Source organism: Lytechinus pictus, chromosome 6 (genome assembly GCF_037042905.1).
Source record: "Lytechinus pictus isolate F3 Inbred chromosome 6, Lp3.0, whole genome shotgun sequence".
Taxonomy (NCBI): Eukaryota; Metazoa; Echinodermata; class Echinoidea; order Temnopleuroida; family Toxopneustidae; genus Lytechinus; species Lytechinus pictus.
Genome location: NC_087250.1, coordinates 15,063,926 through 15,078,160, shown reverse-complemented (window position 1 = coordinate 15,078,160; position 14,235 = coordinate 15,063,926). Strand labels below are relative to the sequence as shown.

Here is a 14,235-nt window from a genome sequence, read left to right as displayed (position 1 = left end):
AATACATTATCTGATCATATACATAAATCAGTAAGTGTTGTTCTTTCAAAAACAAAGAATCATCTCCTTCATTTGAAACGAATTGAAGATAATTACAGTTTCAAGTTGTAAACATGAATACATGTACCTTTTCTCTTTTTTTTTTAAATATACATTTGCTAATCAAATGCTAGCAAATTCTTAGTTTCTGTTAAACAGCACATTAGAAATAAATTGCATGTTATACATCGGTCACATTTCCTCTACGGCTGCCGTACGGCGAGTCGAAAACAGCCGTTTTAACAGTTTGTGTACCAGCTACATAATAGGTGGTATGAATTAAAATTAATAAAACGGCTGTTTTCGACTCGCCGTACGGCCGCCGTAGAGCAAATGTGACCAAGGTATTAATGAAGCAACTGAAATGAATGTAATAAGTAATGCAGTACTGTGCATATTAGAGTAGGTCATTACGCTAGTGAAATTAACATCTCACAATGAGCATGTAATCTACAACAGGTTGTAAATTTCAACTGAAATGTACCTGACATTTACAAATATGTATTGAATGTACACCTGTAATATACAATGGTTGGTATTTTCTCTTTAAATAACAACAAACAAGATGGAAAGAGTGCACACATGTGCATGTACAGTATTAAAGTGCCATTAGTACAATTAAGCAGGTCTGGGTCAGACAAGGAGCAAATTCAATAAACTATGCAAATTATATGAAAATAGAACTGCATTAAAAGCAGAACAAAATAACTTGTGTATAGGGTAACTTGTTAATTGAATTTGTTGTCAGAAGTATAAATATATTTCAAGCAAATTAGAAACTTCCAAACTTTATATTCTATGACAAACATACCCTGTATTTCTTTTTGATATCATACTGTTAAACACTGAATATAAAAAACACTATAAGGGAAAATGTTTTAGAAATTTATTATCAATTCAGAGTATTCATAAATGCAAGAGTTCATTGTCATATATTTAATTGCAACTTATATTTCATTGGTTTTGATGTTGTTTGTTTGTATATGCACATGTTTCTTATTGCACTGTGAGTTTGTACCTTTACACTTTGATCTATGCACTTTTAAATGACTTCCTTGATTAAATGCCTTACCACATTGATCACATACATAGGGCTTCTCACCTGTATGGATTCGTTTATGTCTTGTGAGATTACGATCCTCATTAAATGCCTTACCACACTGATCACATACATAGGGCTTCTCACCTGTATGGATTCGTTTATGTTTTGTGAGATCATTAGATTGATTAAATGCCTTACCACATTGATCACATGCATAGGGCTTCTCACCTGTATGGATTCGTATATGTCTTGTGAGATCATGCTCATTAGTAAATGCCTTACCACATTGATCACATACGTAGGGCTTCTCACCTGTATGGATTCGTTTATGTCTTGTGAGATTACGATCCTCATTAAATGCCTTACCACATTGATCACATACATATGGCTTCTCACCTGTATGGATTCGTTTATGTGTTGTGAGAACATGTTCACGATTAAATGCCTTACCACATTGATCACATACATAGGGCTTCTCACCTGTATGAATCCGTTTATGTATTGTGAGATGAGATTCAAAAATAAATGCCTTACCACATTGAATGCATACATGGTGCTTTGCACCTGTATGAATGTATTTATGTCTTGTTGGATGTTCACTTGTGCACAGCCCTTCACATATATGATTTTCTTTATTACCATCATTAGCATTATCATCCTTACTGGTGTTTTCAAATTTACCAGGACAAGTTGTATGCTTAAGTATTTTATCTTTATCAATGCATTTCATTTCAGAACTACAAGCATGTATATAATCATTTGTTATACCATTTGACAAACGTTTGCTGGTACTATTCCTTATACCACTACCAGCCTTTATTCTCATGACTCTACTTATAGATTGAGTTGGTTTCTGTATTTCTCCTTTGATGAACTGTAGAATATCTTCCTTCGGTGTATCTGCTGTTGGGACAATACCACGGTGACCATGTTTGTACTTGAGATGTCTTGCCAGGATCAAAGGGATAGCATAGAGTGATCCACAGTACTCACATCTATAGAGTCCAGAATCTAAAATTGCTACAGATGATGAAATAATAGATATACCCCTTTTTTATAAAAATACACAATTTTGCTTTCTTTAAATACACTGTATAGTTGATGATAATGTAAGATTTATCTTTAATGTGGAAAAATGTAAATTTATACCAACATTACATTAGAAAGAACAATTATTACATTGACATTTTCGAAATTCTTGCTTTGATTTTAAAAATTTATTTGATTACTCATTATTTATTTTTTCAGATTTTTTTTGTTCTGTTTAACTTTGGTTTGGCAATGACTATTCAATAAAATAGGTATTTTTTTCTCAATTTCAAAGACTTTTATTAATTTCATATTAAATGTAAACTCTGAAAAGAAGTTAATTATGTGAATGATAAGGGATTTTCCAATCATTTACCTGTTTCAACGGTGAATTTATTGAGCTGTGATGTGATACCAAGATCCTTAGCATACTGCTCCCCATAGTAGACCAGCAGCTCCCTTCCTGGACAGATCGGTTTGAAGGTACGATAGTAGATCTCACCAAGATACTGAAATGCTACAAGGTTCTGTTCACCCTCATTGCGTGCACAGTTGATGTATCTCATCCAGTTGCCTGTCAGCTCACTGTTACTGTCAACATAGTGGTGGGGTTTACCCTTTGTGCAGATCTTGGTATAAATGCAATATACAAAACGTTGTGACTGGTGAAAAATTTTAACACATAACTGAACTATATAAACATGAGATGATGATGATGATGATAATAATAATAATGATATCTATTCAGTTTCGATAATCAATAATGTTTATGGTTTACAAAAGATGAAGCAGACAATAAACACATACCTGTACATTTAGATGAAAGTATAATTTTGTTTAATTTCCAAACAAAATGCTGTGTATGGAATTCCTGTATATAGTCTTCAGAAACTAAATAAATTTTTCAATTCAAATATTTGAGAAGCTTAAGTTTGACCCTGTTGGAAATCTTGCATCCTACCTCCCCTTACTCAGTCAACTTGCAGTGGGAGAAGGAAAAAATCAAGAACTGTAATTCCCCAATGGTGAAATACTGATTGAACAATTTTACATACGTGAATCTTTTGTTTATGTAAAATCATGACTAATACATTCAAGAACATGAAGCATACACTAGTATTGTAAATACCCAGTTCATGAAGGAGAATGGCTCTGACCTACATGAAATATTTAATTAGACTAGAATTGCAGTGCAAGTATACATGTAGATCTGTTAGTACATCTACGCAAATAATCAGTTATAGCATAGAAGACTAAAAGAAGCAACATACCTCCCAAGAATAGCCACTGTCATATCCAGTCTCTAGGTCCACAATGTCACCGTCATACGGACCAAACCGATATCCTTTAGGAATGAACTTGGTAGCAAAGACTCCCTGTCCAGCCCCTGGTATTGATGACTGCTTGACCAGTAGACCATCTGGTAGAGTCTTTATTACCCTGTCCTTACAGCCTTTAGGAATGGCGTTGTCCTTGATGATGGTGAGGGGGTGTTTGGAACACTCGCCCTCAAAGACCTCATGACAGTCCTCACAATCTACAGAAAAGATGCATAATATAAAGTTAGACACATCACTAAATGTATTGCAATCACTGAATTAAACATACCAATACTTCATCTGAGCAGAGTTTATTCTAATGGGGTAATCCTTGATGATAGTGAGGGGATGTTTGGAACACTCGCCCTCAAAGACCTCATGACAGTCCTCACAATCTACAGAAAAGATGCATATAAAGTTAGACACGTCACTAAATGTATTGCAATCACTGAATTAAACATATAAATACTTCATCTGAGCAGAGTTTATTCTAATGGGGTAATCCTTGATGATAGTGAGGGGATGCTTGAAACAATTACCCTCAAAAACCTCATGACAGTCCTCACAATACATAAAATAGATAATGTACGAATCTAGAAACACCCCTGAAGGTAGTAGAATCAGTGAATTAAACATTCATGTCAGAAGTTTATTGAAATGGGGTATTCCTTGATGATGTTGAGGGGGCGCTTGGAACACGCGCCCTCAAAGACCTCATGAAAATCTTCACAATCTATAGGAAAGATAAATACATGTAAGAAACTAGAAATTTCACTTATTACTAGAAAATCAATGAATTTGAGATCTTGATATGACATTCATTTTACACTGAGGCTTTACCTTCCGTTGTGAAGTTAGTTATGGTTTATTTTCAATTGGTCTAATGCCAACTCATCTACTATATTTTGGTCTACCAATAGTTTTTTCACTATCCACACGGTCTAATTGCCATTTTGTCCACTCACCATTTCGTCTGATAACAAACTGGTCCAATAGCCATTTAGTCTAATTGAACTAAGTATTAATTGGTCTAAAATGAATGAAAATAAAATGGATATTAGACCAACTGGTCATAAGACGAAGTGGTCATAGACGAAGTGTTGAGTAGACGAAGTGATAATTGGACCAAAAGGTTATTGGACCAAATAGTCGTTAGACGAAATGTTAATGGACGGGATGGCATTAGACTAAATGAAGTTAGAACATGTTTTGAGTGGACGAGTTGGCAGTAGATGAATTGGCAATTTGTCGATATGATGAGTGCCATTATGTCAAAAAATTCAATACACTGTACATCTGTGTTCAATGCTATTCTCTGATTTTGCAGTACCAAGAACTTATTTATTTACTTGAAACTCAGATGCCAACTTTAAATGACTCAATTAGACATAAATATAGATATTTTCCCCCTTTGAGTTCAGTTACAATCACTGTGACCATCACAAGGGTCATCTCCCTCTTTGTAACACTTCCAGGTCACTTCTCTACAGGGGGTAACTACATGCTTTTTTTTCTGGGGATTTGTTATATGTAAATTTATTTACTCACAGATATAATGATCATCGTCAGGTACATCTTCTTCTTTATAGCACTTCCGAGTCACAGATCTACGTGGGTATCTAGATTGTCGGGGAGATGGCTGAGATTGGTTCTTTCTTGCTTCTGAAATAATCACACAAAGAATACTTCATTTCTACCATAATTAAGGATTTCAATTTTGACTTCAATATTCTGATCATCAAATGAATTCTATGGGTAATATTTTTTTTTCTTACTCTGAATTAGACCTATTTTCACTACTGGCAGCAGTTACTACCACTATTTGGATCTGCCAGTCAACAAAACTTTATATCCTGCAAAATTACCATAATATAAACGTGTACATTTTGCCAACAAGTAATTTATTGTTCAAATAGGCTCTCAAGTTAGTCATATATGGTGCTATTTTCTGTTAATAAAATTATGTAAAATATGTAAGCATCAGAAGTAAATTTGAAAGGAAATTAAGGTTTCTTGAAGTGATTCCCAATAAAAACTTGGGAATGCTTCCCTTCAAAACTTAAATGCTGGATTGTAGGTACATGAAAATTGAAGTTTTTCTTACTAGACATAGACTTCGCCTTTCCACCAGCTCGCCCACCAACTTTCATACAAGTTGATTTGGATTGCTTGGGAGTCTGGTTGTTTCCTGGAGAACCCTTTGCTAAGGTTTGCTCAGTTTTCTGATCACATGACTGAGTGCTGAGATCACCTGACCAGTCACCCTGATCACCTGATGATGATGGATTGGTTTGAGTCTGAGTAGCTTCATCATAGTCCTTCCATTCAAGAAGATCAATGATTCGCTCACCTCCAACATGTTGAGCATCATCAAGCGGATTGCCATCATCATCATACACAGTCCCTGATGTTACAGTGTGCTATGAGAGAGAGAGAGAGAGAGATTACTTTAAGATGAATAATGGGAGAGAAGACAGAGGTTGCAAACAATTTGTTACTGTCAATCTATACAGTTACATCAAAGATGCATTGAAACAATCAAATTGCAACAAATATTACTACAATATTTTAATTCACACAGGAAGTCATACCTTGCTTGCTGTCATCTGTAATTTCCAGTATTGTTGTGAAAAATATGATTTAATATTGCCTGTGATATTTCATGGTATCCACTGGCGGATTCAGGGGGGGGGGCAAAGCCGGCCCGTGCCCCCCCCCCCCCTTGAGAGGCACAATTAAAATGTGTAATATGAAAATGCCATTAAAACAGAAGTGTGCCTCCCTCCCCCCCCCCCCCCTCTTGAGAGGCACAATTCAAATTTGTAATATGAAAATGCCATTAAAGCAGAAGTGTGCCTCCCCCCTTTGAAAGTGAATGCCCTTTTTTTTTTCCTTTGGTTGTCAAATTTTTCCACGGGAAATGTGCCCCCCTTTTGGAAAATCCTGGATCCGCCCGATGGAGCACAGGAGCAGTGACGTCAGCTACTTGTTCTAGACATTGCATGTTTACGCAAGTACTGCATTGGTGATGCGACCTACAGTATTTAATAGTGATGAAGTGTATAAAATGGTTCATAATCCACAAAGACTTATTATGCTTTCCTAGCATATTACCAATGCTGGGGGTGCAGAATGGTTTGAGAGTTAGGGCGGGGGGGGGGGGGGGCTATTAAACTATGCAAATAAAAACATGGTCAGATGTTTTTTACGTTTATTTCATTATTATTTTATCTTATTTTACGTTTATTCTGAGGGGCCTGGTGCCTTGGGGTGAAGCATCCCGAGGCACCAGCACCCCCCCCCCCTTCCCTAAAAGTTCTGCGGCCCTGCATTTCACTTTTTGATACTTACCGGTTTGGAAACAGGCTGTTTCTTTGCAGTAACTGGCTTGTTTGGTTTAACTGGTACTTTAAATGGCGCACTGAAAGTTCCTAGACATCAATAAAGCAAAAACAAAAACCGTCTTTACATGTTTGAATAAAATTACAACTATTATGTTTAAAAATAATGAGTAATGACATAATGTTTATGTTATATCTAGACCTTAATGTGTATAACTTAATACATTTAGTAGAAAGCACTTAAGTATCTTAATATCTTTAGTAGAAGCACATGAGTATCTTAATATCTTTAGTAGGAAGCACATGAGTATTTTAATATCTTTAGTAGAAAGCACATGAGTATCTCTTAATATCTTTAGTAGAAAGCACATGAGTATCTTAATATCTTTAGTAGGAAGCACATGAGTATTTTAATATCTTTAGTAGAAAGCACATGAGTATCTCTTAATATCTTTAGTAGAAAGCACTTAAGTATTTTAATATCTTTAGTAGAAAGCACATGAGTATCTTGATATCTTTAGTAGAAAGCACATGAGTATTTTAATATCTTTAGTAGAAAGCACATGAGTATCTCTTAATATCTTTAGTAGAAAGCACATGAGTATCTTAATATCTTTAGTAGGAAGCACATGAGTATTTTAATATCTTTAGTAGAAAGCACATGAGTATCTCTTAATATCTTTAGTAGAAAGCACTTAAGTATTTTAATATCTTTAGTAGAAAGCACATGAGTATCTTGATATCTTTTAGTAGAAAGCACATGAGTAACTTAATATCTTTAGTAGAAAGCACATGAGTAACTTAATATATTTAGTAGAAAGCACATGAGTTTCTTAATATCTTTAGTAGAAAGCACATGAGTATCTTAATATCTTTAGTAGAAAGCACATGAGTATCTTAATATCTTTAGTAGAACGCACATGAGTATCTTAATATCTTTAGGAGAGAGCACATGAGTATCTTAATATCTTTAGTAGAAAGTGCATGAATAACTTCACATTTTCAGTAGGAAGCGCATTGCTAAGTTAAGTTAATATCTAATAGTAGACAGTGCATTACTAATTCAACATTTTAAGTAGAAACTAGAAAGCATATTAGGTTTATAGCAATACTTAATATTTTAGAAGAAATGACATTAGTAGTACATGCATGTCAAATAGTAGATGGAAGACTGCATAGAGACATGTGGATAACCAGAGACAGAGACTGATATTATTTGTTTAGACTTTTAGTTCATTATTAACATACATACATGTACACAAACCTCTTGACTTTTTCTTTGCCCTTTTCGGTTTCCATTCCTCATCTTCACTATCGCTCTCTTCAACGATCTGTTTCTTTCTCCCACGACGAGGTCGCATAAATTCTGGGGGACCCACATCTAGTCCTGTGAAAAAGAAGTGGTACAGGATATAAAATATTAAATAGAATTACCAGGAAAAGGCACATTTAAAGAAATATTACAGGATATAAAATGTTAAATGAAATTACCAGGAAAGGACACATTTAGTCTTGCATGAATGGTAAACTGCATACAGATATGTGGATAACCAAAGCTGGACTGATATTATTTGTTTAGAATGTTAGGGCACAATCAGTCCTGCATAAATAAAAAATGCATTATCATGCCAATCAATTCTTCATTTATGTTTTTCTCAATTGAATAATTTATGAAGTACTGATTTGCATAACCATAACTCTCTCTTTATGCTCTTTCTTCTTTGTTCTGTTTTTTTTCCTTCTTCTTCTTCTTTCTTTCTGCCTCTTTGGCCATTTGAAAATCTTTGGGGATGTTTCTCTACAACCCTAAAGGATTGTCACCTCTGGTAATTTTACACGGACAATGTTTGATTTAATTAAATAGATATACACACACATAAAATTGTAACTTAATGTAAAAAGGATCAATACCATTGATCAATAAGAGTGCCAAGAAAACTGTCAACTCTTATTGGTCAACAGGGAGGAGTAAGATTGCCAAATGCATCATCACCAGGGTCACCAAACCATCATTTTGCTTTTTTTGCTGGTGTATTCTCTATGTATTCTATTTGTAATATGCAATTTGTTTGATAATTAATATTGGTATGTATTTGTGCAATTGCATTGTTCTTGATGATGGTTAAATGAATGTCCTTCACTGAAATTAAGACTATGACTTTGTTAGACATGACTTCGCGCAAATATTCACTGGGGATTGCTACGCGCCGTATACTATGCTAAAACAACATGACTCTGAAAGTCTTATGTGTTTCCTTTTATAATTATAAAAAAAAGAGACTTGGTTTTTAAACCAAGTTGTTACTTTACCCTAGGAAAATTTGGCATTCCCACCCAAGTGGCTTCAGAAACACCTCGGCAACACCTGAAAATATTCAACAAGTGTATTCCATAGTAATTCCATGGATTAAAAACCATTTTCCATTTTCCTTTGAAAAAAATGAAATTGATTGAGGTAGTGTACATGTGACACTGACACTCTTGACTATAAGCCAAGAAGAGAAGTTCACTTGCAAAGTTTGCAGTCTAGACTAAACTTTAATCATGATGGTCAACTTACCGACTTCGATCATCATCTCATAGTTTTCCTTGATATTCTTGAGACGTAGTTTTTCATAATCACTAGTTTCTGCCCATTCCTTGGCTGTGAAGTAAGCCTGTACGGCTGAATAATCATCGGTAGCTGGCAATGGCATGATGAACAACTCTGAGTGAGATTGTAAAAAAAAAACGAAACAAGAATCTTAGAAAGAGGGATATTCAACTAGACACATCTAAAACTGAGACGAGTCTAGATATCTGCTTTGCAGAAAAACTTAGATAGGTTCAAAGTCGACTGTCAGCTTGTTCAACATAAGCCACAGGTCACAAATAACTTTACTTTGCACTTCGGATCTAATCAAGATCTAGATCTAGAATCTAGGCCTACATGTATTATATCAGCTAGAGTAGACCTACAGGTTATTTCCTACCGCCAACATCTTATTGGTGTTTGCTAGCGATTGATTCAGGGAAAGCCCACAGAGAGGACGACCGGATGAGCCATATAGACTACCTCGGCTGATCTAAAAAAGGTAGGCCCAGAGTCCAAAAAAAACAGTAATTTTCTTTATCTGTCTCGTGAAAAGTGCTTCATTCTGCATTTCTTTCCAGTCTAGACCTAGATCTAGATCTATATGCTATAGAGCTAAAATCTATAGCCATTTTATACAACCATGACAACCCCTAGCCCAGGCCAGCCCTAGACTAGACTAGGCCCCTACCTAGACTCACCTCTCGGTCTTCTGGCCTGTGAAGGTGCAAGACCAATAGATCTAGGCCTTCTACTACTAGATCTCTAGTAGGATCTACTGCTCTACCCCCTATTCATTGGCAATAGGCCTAGATCTAGTAGAATCTATGTCATTCATGGAAATATCTGGATTGGTTCGTGTAACTTATTAGACTCTAAGTTAGATAGGCACTCCCACAAAAAAATAGCATTTTTAACAAAAAAAAATCAATTTAGATCTAGATCTAGACTAATTTTTTATTAGCATGATTTATCACATACATCGCTCAAGATCTAGCTCTACCTCATATTTCATAAATAGACGTCTAGATTAGGTTAGCTGGGACCACAAAATTTAGAAAGCTCTTATTCTTTATTTGTCATTAAAAAACACATAAATATAATCTTCAAGTCCTAAAACATAATAAAAATTACTTAAAAGTTACAGAAATTCCCTATAACTTCTGAAAAATAGCAAAATAGATTGTGTTTATGTGCCAAAAAATACACTGACGAAATGGTCCCTTACTGTACACTCATTATAGGCTAGTAGTGCCTTAGTGGCCAAAAAAAGGCTTTATACTGCCCTGGGCCTGTGTTTAGCTTCCTGTAGGAGCCGTGGAAACATGTCACATTGATAGACCATCAACTCGTCACTGTTTATCACCGGGAGCTGGACATACTATGTTAGAGCCTAGCACTTTTAGCAGAGGAACAGAAGATACTGCGTCCAGAACTGAACCTTAAGGCTTATGTAGATCTAACTTTATGTTATGACTTATGTAGGCCCAGATCTAGTCTAGTCTATGTACTACTATTCAGACACAGACGTTGGACAGACGTTGGAGTCTATAATTTAAAGCTAACTGCTTCTGCTCATCCACTGATCCAGGCCCCAAACTTATTGCCTTATTTAATTCATCAAACTAGATCAAGATCTAATAGTTATAGATCTAGATCTACATGATACATTTAGATCTAGGCCTAACGTTATATCATTCATACTCATAAAGATGGTGACCACGCTGCCTGACCATACTCTAGTCTAGATCTAAGTCTAACTTCTGTTGGGCGAATAATACCGGTACCGGTACCCTTATTTAAAGTTAAACAAAAGCTTAACGGTAAGACTAAGTCTAAGAGGTCTTATCCTATTCCTAATGACTAATGTACAAAAGTTCTTCTAAAATACCTTTATTATAATATTAATACCAAGCAGTCTACGACTACTAGGGCCTAGTACGGTAAGTACCATATTTTTTTTAAGTCTTAGACTTAGGGCTAGGCCCTAACAAAGTTACTCTTCTTAATCTTTATCTTAATCTACTTACTACTTAGTCCCTGGCTCTTGTCTCTTGACTTTCTTTGAAACTAAAACTAGCCTAGTCCTAGAATCTAGTAGGCCTAGATCTGACTAAAGAAAGACGTGAGTCTAGCCTACTTGAAAGTACCGGTGAATGTGAGAGTGAGAGAGATATAACGCGTTATATCTCTCTCACTCTCACATTCACGGTTCTACAAATGAAATGATCTTGCAATTTACCGGTGTCCCTGCCCCTGGATCGTCAGCAAACAGCTGCCTTGCCCTTGGGCCGGCCTAATTGGGCTGGCTGACGTCCTGCCGCAGCACTTTAACCAATGAACTTGCCCCGGGGACCTCGACACGACGTGTTCGGGCTGCCGCAGTAACCAATGAACCATCATCAGGCTGCACCGAATCTGACAAGAGTTGTCGGATCAAAATTCAAAGTCTATTAGTATTTAAGCTTATTTCTAAATTGTTTTACAATACTTACGCTGTTCAATGACAGACACAGAATTTCTGTTACCAAAGATGATATCTGATATGCGTAACTAAACTAAAGAAGATCCAACCTAACTATCTCCATCATCTCTTCCTCAGCCGGTCGCCATATTTTGCTGGAAAACCATTACGTCATCATCATCAATGCGCATATACACCCTTTAAGCAGTTGTGCGCATGACGTGCAGTTTTGCACATTGCGTCACAATTGACCTGACAGCTGATTGACAGCTTGCATTTTTGTTGTCTGTACAGTAGCTGTAATGCTGTGCTATATGATCAGTGCTAGTCTGATGTGTTATAGAAATTATGTATTCTTCTTCTTCCATCACATCACACCAGGTGCGGAATTAATGAAGAGCTATTATTGTCATACTTGGGCCTATGTAGCTATGACCATCAAAAACAGAGGACATTTCCTTTTCGAATTGGTCTCCATCTTTAGTAGGCCTATACCATTCCCTGCTAAGGTTGAAAGTAAAGTGAATATGTCGTGGATTTTGAATGCGTGGGAGAGTGACCAATCCCTATCTAGATCCTGGTGCCTTTTTTTTTTGGGGGGGGGGTTATATTTAATGCAGGTATGTTTGCCTATAGATGCATTGATATTTTATCAAAAAATGCAAAGAAATTTCCACCTAAAATTGCTATCATTCTTTCTCTCCCTCTCTCTTTTGCTCTACGCCAGTATGTTATTATGTTTGATGTGTATTGTGAAATGTCGCCCTCTGCGAGGGATGATGTCTTATCGGCCCTTACGATAGCCGCGCACTGTAAATGAGGTTTGCCCCTAAGTTGGGTTAGTAAAAGTGTTATTACTGTAACTGGTTTCCCATCTCCTTTATTACTTAATGTCGTGGTGACAGCTGGGATTTGAACCTTGCCTGCTCCGCTCATCGATGGGATTCATGCTATCCGAGCAACCAGTTGGTCGGCAAAAATGTGTCGTGATAGGTGTAACAATTTTTTACTACCTCAGTGCCGTAGTCCCACATACAGTCCTTTGAATGGCTGTTCCCTCACCGAGGTCAAGACCTCGCCCTCAGGCCCGAGAGCGAGGTCGCCCCAGTCAAGTTGGTTCTTGTACTTTTCTGTCAGAGATTCAAAACATTTCTAGTCATGCAATTAGTAAATCAAGTAATTACACAATCAGTAAATCAAGAAATTACACAGTAAATCAAGAAATTAGAGTTAGACATAGTAAAATTAGTAGATTTCATCGTGTGGATGATGTTGAACTTGTCGGTGACAGGGCCAGTCCTAATGGTCGTAATTGTGTGAATGAGAATAAACCAGACGATGATTATGAAGTGGAGAAAGAACCAGAAGATGATTATGGTGATGAGAATGAACCAGAATCGGAAGATGATTATGTCTATGAGGTTGAGAATGAATCAGAAGATGATCATGAGAATGACCCGGAAGATGATTATGTTGATGAGAGTGAACCAGAAGATTATGACAGTTTTCATTGTGATCAAGTTACTTATAAGTTGGATGATTCCAGACAAAAGTCATGCCTAGATCTACATAGCCAATCATATCCTCAGAATCAGATTAGAGTTTTACACGCACACTTAAGCCATAAGCTTAACAATCATCAAGCCGTGTACGATGATCATGAATCGAGAGATGATATCGGTAGTAGGTCTAGTAAAGAGATGTATGATAGATCTGCCTATTATGACGTATATGATAACCACAAGTGTGATGTACCTTACTATCAGTATATGTCGAGTCCTGAACATATCCAGGATACCAATAGTTATAGCATATTACACCTTCATCGATTCAGACTAGTCCTAGGCCCGCCTTAGTTCATCATAGGCCTAACGCAAACCAAGTTGTGTGCCCACTTTGTCTTAATGCTAGTCGGCATGGTTACCGCCACCATATTGGTGACTGTCCATTCTTGCCTGACCATGAAAGGCGCATGATTACTCGAGCTCGCAAGGCCGCTAGCATTCTCGGCTACACCAATTTCCAGACTTGTAGTGATACCTGCGATGAGTTGATTGTCGATCATGACCCTGGTTGTGATCATGTTCCAGGCTGTATTCCTACTGATTATGTTGACTGTTCATCGTATGCCGTGGATCGTTCCTCCATAGATCCTAGTTTACATCTTGGTTACTTTGATGACTCGAAGTCAGAGTCAGCAATTCAGGGAGACCCTCACTGGTGCAATGGACAATCATCAGAGTCAGATGAGGTCCAAGGTCTTCACAGTACGCCACATAGGTCTGTGGCTAGTTCATTCGTTGTGCCTAATCAGGCCCCCGTGACTCCCTTCGTGGAACTGTTCCATGGTGATCGGTGTGTCCGTGTGAGCATTGTCTGTGGTTCTGCGGAGAATTTGATTCAACGTTCTGTGGTCTAAGACCTTGGGG

At 36.8% G+C, this 14,235-nt stretch overlaps 1 protein-coding gene across 1 annotated transcript; it reads right to left on the bottom strand.

Annotated features, from left to right (window-relative positions):
- Positions 1 to 707: 707 nt before the first annotated feature.
- Positions 708 to 9,466, bottom strand: LOC135153093 (histone-lysine N-methyltransferase PRDM9-like). Its single transcript, XM_064100425.1, has 8 exons — positions 9,331 to 9,466; positions 8,035 to 8,157; positions 6,781 to 6,860; positions 5,534 to 5,849; positions 4,978 to 5,091; positions 3,382 to 3,647; positions 2,487 to 2,739; positions 708 to 2,101 (listed from the first exon to the last, which is right to left on the bottom strand). Exons 1-8 carry the CDS (start codon positions 9,464 to 9,466, stop codon positions 987 to 989), a joined length of 2,403 nt encoding a protein of 800 aa, XP_063956495.1. The 3' UTR covers positions 708 to 986.
- Between the last annotated feature and the right edge of the window lie 4,769 nt (positions 9,467 to 14,235).